The 6,032-nt window shown below is 51.4% G+C and overlaps 2 protein-coding genes across 2 annotated transcripts in view; one reads left to right on the top strand and one right to left on the bottom strand.

Moving 5' to 3' along the window:
• LOC119357980 overlaps positions 1 to 1,814 on the top strand; it is a 12,620-nt gene extending 10,806 nt beyond the window's left edge. Inside the window, exons 6-9 of the mRNA XM_037624727.1 lie at positions 151 to 339; positions 861 to 970; positions 1,222 to 1,313; positions 1,412 to 1,814. Of these exons, the coding sequence (XP_037480624.1) occupies positions 151 to 339; positions 861 to 970; positions 1,222 to 1,313; positions 1,412 to 1,449 (429 nt within the window). The 3' untranslated portion in view covers positions 1,450 to 1,814. The remainder of the gene's footprint in view (positions 1 to 150; positions 340 to 860; positions 971 to 1,221; positions 1,314 to 1,411) is intronic.
• Positions 1,815 to 3,582: 1,768 nt separating this feature from the next.
• Positions 3,583 to 5,734, bottom strand: LOC119355505 (BTB/POZ and TAZ domain-containing protein 2-like). Its single transcript, XM_037622315.1, has 3 exons — positions 5,184 to 5,734; positions 4,316 to 5,082; positions 3,583 to 3,949 (listed from the first exon to the last, which is right to left on the bottom strand). The coding sequence occupies exons 1-3, from the start codon at positions 5,283 to 5,285 to the stop codon at positions 3,778 to 3,780; spliced, it is 1,041 nt and encodes a 346-aa protein (XP_037478212.1). The 5' UTR covers positions 5,286 to 5,734; the 3' UTR covers positions 3,583 to 3,777.
• Positions 5,735 to 6,032: the final 298 nt, after the last annotated feature.

The raw sequence follows: 6,032 nt of genomic DNA, 5'->3' as shown, positions 1-6,032 counted from the left end.
AAATATATGTTTTTTTGTAATTTGAGTGGCAAAATTCTCTGGTTGATCATATGGAATTTGTAATATTAGATATGTGTAGGGCTTTCAAAATGTATGTGATATATACTCGAACAGAGGTTTTTTTTTGATATTTAATTAATATCATGGCAGGATAATATGGCGCCAAGGAAGAATTTGGTTGATGTAGGCAAAAACCAAGTTAAACCTGATGAGACTACCGAACATGCCCTTCGATACAAGGCCAATGAAAGTAAGGACGAGAAAGGTGTTGCAGTAGATGACAGGAATGCAAGTTTTGGATCTGATGCTAAGGAAAATATCCTGAACAGTTTCGAGGAGGTATGCCTTTTTATTTAACTTCATCATGCAGAATGTTGTCGTCTGTAAATCTGCATATGTTGGTACTAATTCATCTTTGATATTGACATGGCTGTTATGTTACATGTCTGCAAATAATAAACAGTTATTACTAGTCAATATACTTGTATACAGATATACTAATGGAAGTTCTTTTGGAATGGTCACATGATAGTGGCTTCTACTCCATAATGCATGCTCATCAGTTTGTTATTAACATGCTAAGAGAAGACTTTGGAAGACATGAGTAACGGCACCCTAAATATTTTTCTCTCCATTTGGGGCAATAATTCTTAGAATGCGGCAAAACTGTTAGAACACACAAACATATTTAGCGTCATCACAGTTGGGACAAAGCAAAAATAGGTTGTCAACCTGAGCTGTTTCGATTTCTCGTTTGACATTAGTATCAGTTTGTAGTGCTTTTCATTGTTTCACTCTAGTATCAGCAACCACTCTAATTTTTGAATCCTCTGCTCTGATGTTAATGAAACTCTCGCCAGTCCTACACAATGACTCCGTATAAAGATTCTGATGATGAGGATGATGATGATTACGACGAACATGTACAAGAAGCAAGGCGCAGAAGGAAATTTGTTCCTTGTTGGGCTCGGTACGTGAACTGACCATGGAATTTTGCTCACAATTAACAGCAGGATTCTCTGTTTTAATACTGATAAGCATTTCAATGTGAACGGCAAACTGAAAGTATTTTCCACTGTGGTCCTTGAATAAATGGCGTACTACCGTATGCTAACTGTTTTTTTAATATATATAAGAATGTTTTTTGGGGGTTCCATTTCGCTTGGTATTGCATATTGACTCGAGCCTATTAATGACATAGTCTTCATGTTCGATATGCAGAAAGGAAAACTTGGATAATATCTTACTATCCAATAAAGCATTAAACCCTAGAGAAAATTTTGCACAGAAGCTGTCCTTCAACATATCTGAAGGTAACATCCAGTTCATAGTTTTTGTTTGGCCAACAAATTTACTCGTATAATTGCTACTGTGTTGACCTTGTTGCCTCCTTGCTGCCTGTTATGTGCAGTTCTTTCGGCCCACGTTCTGCAGCGCGTCGTAAGATAGCCTTCCATTCCATTTGATGAAGTAGCGGTAACATGTTCTTCTGGCCTCCATTTCGCCTTGGCAGTCGGTGATGTGTATAAGCTGACCAGCAATCTCTCTCTTCTGTAACCTGTAAGCTAGGAATGATGTACGTAGGAGAACATTGCTGTGCCACTTGACTAGTTACATACTCCGTGCCTAGCATCGATCATTGCTTGGTCAAGTAGTAGTTTGTTTATAACGGCTTCCGTCACATTATTTTCTGATGGAGATTGGGTATGTATCGGAGTGGCAGCATGTGTAAGGAGAGTAGGCAGTTGCAGTAAAGTGAGCTCTTGTGTCCGATGAGTAAAGTTGGACTGTTTTTTGGTGGAAATTCCATTCCATTTCATTTGTTTAGTTGGTGTCAATTGCAACAGAGAAGTGGGTATCAGCTGCAAGTGAGTGTAGAGAAGATGACAGCCTGATAGCCCATTTCATTTCCTTTTTTACTGTAGCAGATAGCCGGTCGCGTGATTGGAATAGGTCGACAGACCAGGTACGATATCAGCTTCAGTGCGCGTCACGAAATCACGGTGAGCGAACAAGCTAGGGGTGCGTCACATTAGTACGAACGGCGGGCAATAGACCTGCTGTTGCCAACCGCTGCACGCCGGCGGCCCCAGCTAGCCCCCAGACGTCGACCGAAAACAAGACGTCGTCCTCTCACAGCATGTAACTAGAGCTGCGCGCCAACCTGCACCGGTTACCACCTGACCGATCGACCCAGGGGGCCGCCCGCGCTACACTGGGCCGTTGGTTACCTGCAGCGAAAATCGCCGTCCTTGGCACGACCGCGACCCCTCCCAGACGTTCGGTGCACCGTGTACGTCGCTGTTGGAGCACTTGGATTTTGGCGCAGTGATGAAGAGGACAGGGTGGTGCACTATCACACTACCAGCGGCATGGCGATGTTCCCTTCTTGGGTCGATGATATTTTCGAAGCTGAAGCCATGTCTCGTGCGCTCTTGTATTTCTCGTGTGAATTGGATCGGAGGGAGCGTCGTGATGCTGAGGCGAACAGGTGGCGACGAAATGGCGGTGTGGTGCCACCTCTCCGTCATGCTGGTGAACGCATCTCGCTTTCGTGCGCGCCCCCGCCGAGGTGATCAATTTGTTGTTTTCTCCTGTATGGGTGGCTGTATGTAGGGCAGAGCGAGCGGGCGGTGCTCCTTAAACCTGGCCCAGTCTCCGTCTGTTAGACGAGGTGCGGCGTTGTTCCATGTAGTACTATGTTCACCGTACACGTACGTATAGTACATGTGGGGACGCGAGCCAGGAGCACCGTTCTTTCCGTAGATGTGGACACCAGCAGGCAGCGTAAGGAGATGAAAGCTTTTTTTTTTCGGAAAAACTTTCAATCTATTCATCTTCAATCATGGTAGTACAACGGACACTAGAAATAATAAAAATTACATCCAGAACCGTAGACCACCTAACGACGACTACAAGCACTGAAGCGAGCCGAAGGCGCGCCGCTGTTATCGCCCCTCCCTCGACAGAGCCGGGCAAACATTGTTGTAGTAGACACGCACGCACCTCGGCGGATCCGCGCACGGTGATTCTCCGGATCTGGCCGGGAGAAACGGACCCGGACGGTACGTGGAGCTGTCTATCTGACATGTATGTGTATTCTGGGACTCCAGTTGGCTCCCTCTACTCTTCATAACGGGAGGTCTCATTAGATCGGCCAAACCTTGTACAAGCTGCGGCAATGGCACGGTTACAAGCAGCAGCAGCAGGTAGTCCTAGGCCGAGACCGAGACGAGCATATTTTGGATGCATGGACCAGACGAAGAGTAGCGGCGAGTAGGAGTCACGTTGCATTAAACTCGCTCACTGCTAAGAAAGAATATCAGCAAGCATATTCTGGTGACTTGCCTGTTGGGTGAGCCGAAGAATCGCTGGCCGCACTCACTGCGCCGTGGGGCCGGGCATGTCGGCGGATCGTACTGGACCAGTTCCGACGCATGGTAACCGTGGCGCATGCGACTGGAACAGAGCAGCATCCATGGGTGTGCTTTCGACTTTTTTTTTTAGGGTAGTGCTTTCGACTTTCGAGGTAGAGAAGCACGTGTGTCTGTCTCTCAGACGAAGCATGGATGCGCGGTACGGTAAGCACTATAGTTTAACCATCGTAAAAAGGGAAAAAGTTTAACCGTCTTCGCAAGTCATAAGTGACATGTGCTAAGTAGACTATCGCTAGCTAGAACTACTAGATATGATAGATAGTACAACCTGAGCTCACAACACCTCGTTGCTAACGAGGAGGGTTAAACTACACGACCAAGACGAGGGAAATGACTCTTCTCATCTCAACTTGGCTCCTCTACGGTTGTACCTCGCCCATGACTCGGCCACGACCTCCGGCACCACCTTCCTCTCGGCCATGGAGGACATCACCTTGGCCCTCGTCACCTTCTTCACCAGAAGCCGCCATGTCTTGTCCGCTTTCCCCATCTGCGATTTCGCCTTGAAATGGCTGCAAAAATTACACAACGCACGTTAGTTTACAGTCTTCTGACATCACCTCACCAACACCAGACGTAAAAAAACAGCTATTAGGCATGCGTCAGATCCGTCATGTGCGTTTGCATGGGGTTCTATTGGCGGCGTTCCCATGGCCGTCCAAGTCGCTTTCATGCAAGAGGACGAAAGCTAGCTAGTACGTCCAATTTCCTTGTATATTGCGATGAAGTACGAACCGATTTCCTTTCGCGGAAAGCGCGCCGGGCACCGATCTCGCCAGCCTGGTCCCTGGTTTATCGATCTACCGTGCGTTTGCCAAAAGGGCCACGTTTCCTTCGATAGAATGTGTGTTTTTCTAGACCAAAATGCGTTTTCTCACCTGCAAAGCGGCACACGGCAGGCCCGGTCCGGCCGGTCGCAGACGGAGGCGTGGAGCCGGAACAGCTGCAGCATGCGCTTGCACCGCGCGCACCCGCCGGGCGCCATCTTTCTCGCGCACGTCGCGAAGTGCCGCATCAGCACCTGCAGGCCCCGGCACGTGCACCCCGCCCTCGCGCACGGCGCGTCCGCGTCCGCGCAGGCGGCCTTGGCGCCGGACTCGCCGGGGAAGATGTGCTCGAGGGAGGCCATGGCCTGACCGAGCTGCCGGCACGCCTCCTGCGCGGCCCTCTCGCGCGCCCAACGCTCGTTCCGCTGGTCGGCGTCCTCGAGGAGCGTGAGGAGCTCGAGCTCCAGCGCGGCGTCGTGGCGCCGCGCGAAGCGCCACCCGTCGGACTGCTCCACGGCCGCGAACTCCTTGGCCGCGAGGCGCGCGCACCGCATGTACAGCCGCGGCGCGTCGCAGAGCCTCGCCAGCTTCAGCATGTCCACGGCGCGCTCCGGCGTCAGGCGCGCCGACACGGCCGCCTCCGCCGCCCGCTTCAGCCACCCCACCCGGTACGCGTGCGCCAGCGCCAGCAGCTGCGTCCAGTTCGCGCCCACCGCCTCCTCCTCCGCGGGCACCACCTTGGACTTGGAGGAGTAGAGGAAGTGGATGAAGGCGTGGACGGCGTCGAAGGAGACGCCGAGGACGGGGATGGTGCACTCGGCGCCCCACCCGCGCTGCGCCCTGTCGATCATCCGCTCCAGCACCGGCGACGCCGAGGCCTGCATATCGCCGCCCGATTTGGAATTAGCCAACGATTCAAGAACACTCAAAAAAGCAAGATCCGCCGCATAAATCTAATATAAGCGGCAAAGTGGCTTACAAGAATGTAGGAATGCGCGGCGATGCTCTGCCCGTCCGACGTCACGACCCGCATGTCCGCCGGCGACGCCCGGTAGGAATCGAAGCCCGCGCAGATCGTCATTTTGATCGCTTCCAAACTCCAGCTAGCTAGTACCCTCGCGAAGCCTCCGAATTCTCCTGGTCGACAAGGGCAACGGGACGCGTAGCAGAGCACCAGAGCACCGAGAAGCCCAAGAAACGGAGCAGATGGATCTCGGACCGGGCGATGTAGAAAGAGAATGAGAGGAAGTCTCGAGCTCAGCGACAGCTATATAGTGTCGTGGACAAAGGTAGCCGACGACGACGTGTAGCACAGTGCGTGCACAGCTATCGTCAACTCACGGGCAACGGGAACAACGGGAACAATGGGACGGGATGATCATTGGGAGCGGGCCGCGTCGTTCTGGACGGACGGAAATCATTAGCTAATCGCCGCCGTTGATGCGTCGAGGCTGATGAGGATTTGACTCCGGGGAGGAGGATCTCAGTCAGCGAGGTGATCTGAGGGGACGCCGACGGTGGGAAACCACCGGCAGTGGTTGAGCCGGGCTGAGCCGACGACCGCGATCGGGCCACGTAGGGGCTTCGTGCGCCACCAGTCTGGGTGCGGAAAGGGAACGGAGCTGTTGGGTGTTTGGCGGCGTTTTGTCACTTTTTGGGTGTGGAGTTCATCTTTTAAAATGGTTTCGGGTGTGGAGTTGATGACACGGATCCACGTTTTGTTTCTTCATATTTAATAATTTGTTTATTTATAATCGGATTCATTCATACCAAACGCGGTATTGATCAGAATTCGGAAGTTCTTAATTATTATTGCCAACTTTCTCGG

The sequence above is a fragment of the Triticum dicoccoides genome, chromosome 2A (genome assembly GCF_002162155.2).
Source record: "Triticum dicoccoides isolate Atlit2015 ecotype Zavitan chromosome 2A, WEW_v2.0, whole genome shotgun sequence".
NCBI lineage: Eukaryota > Viridiplantae > Streptophyta > Magnoliopsida > Poales > Poaceae > Triticum > Triticum dicoccoides.
This window is presented reverse-complemented; position numbering and strand designations above follow the sequence as displayed.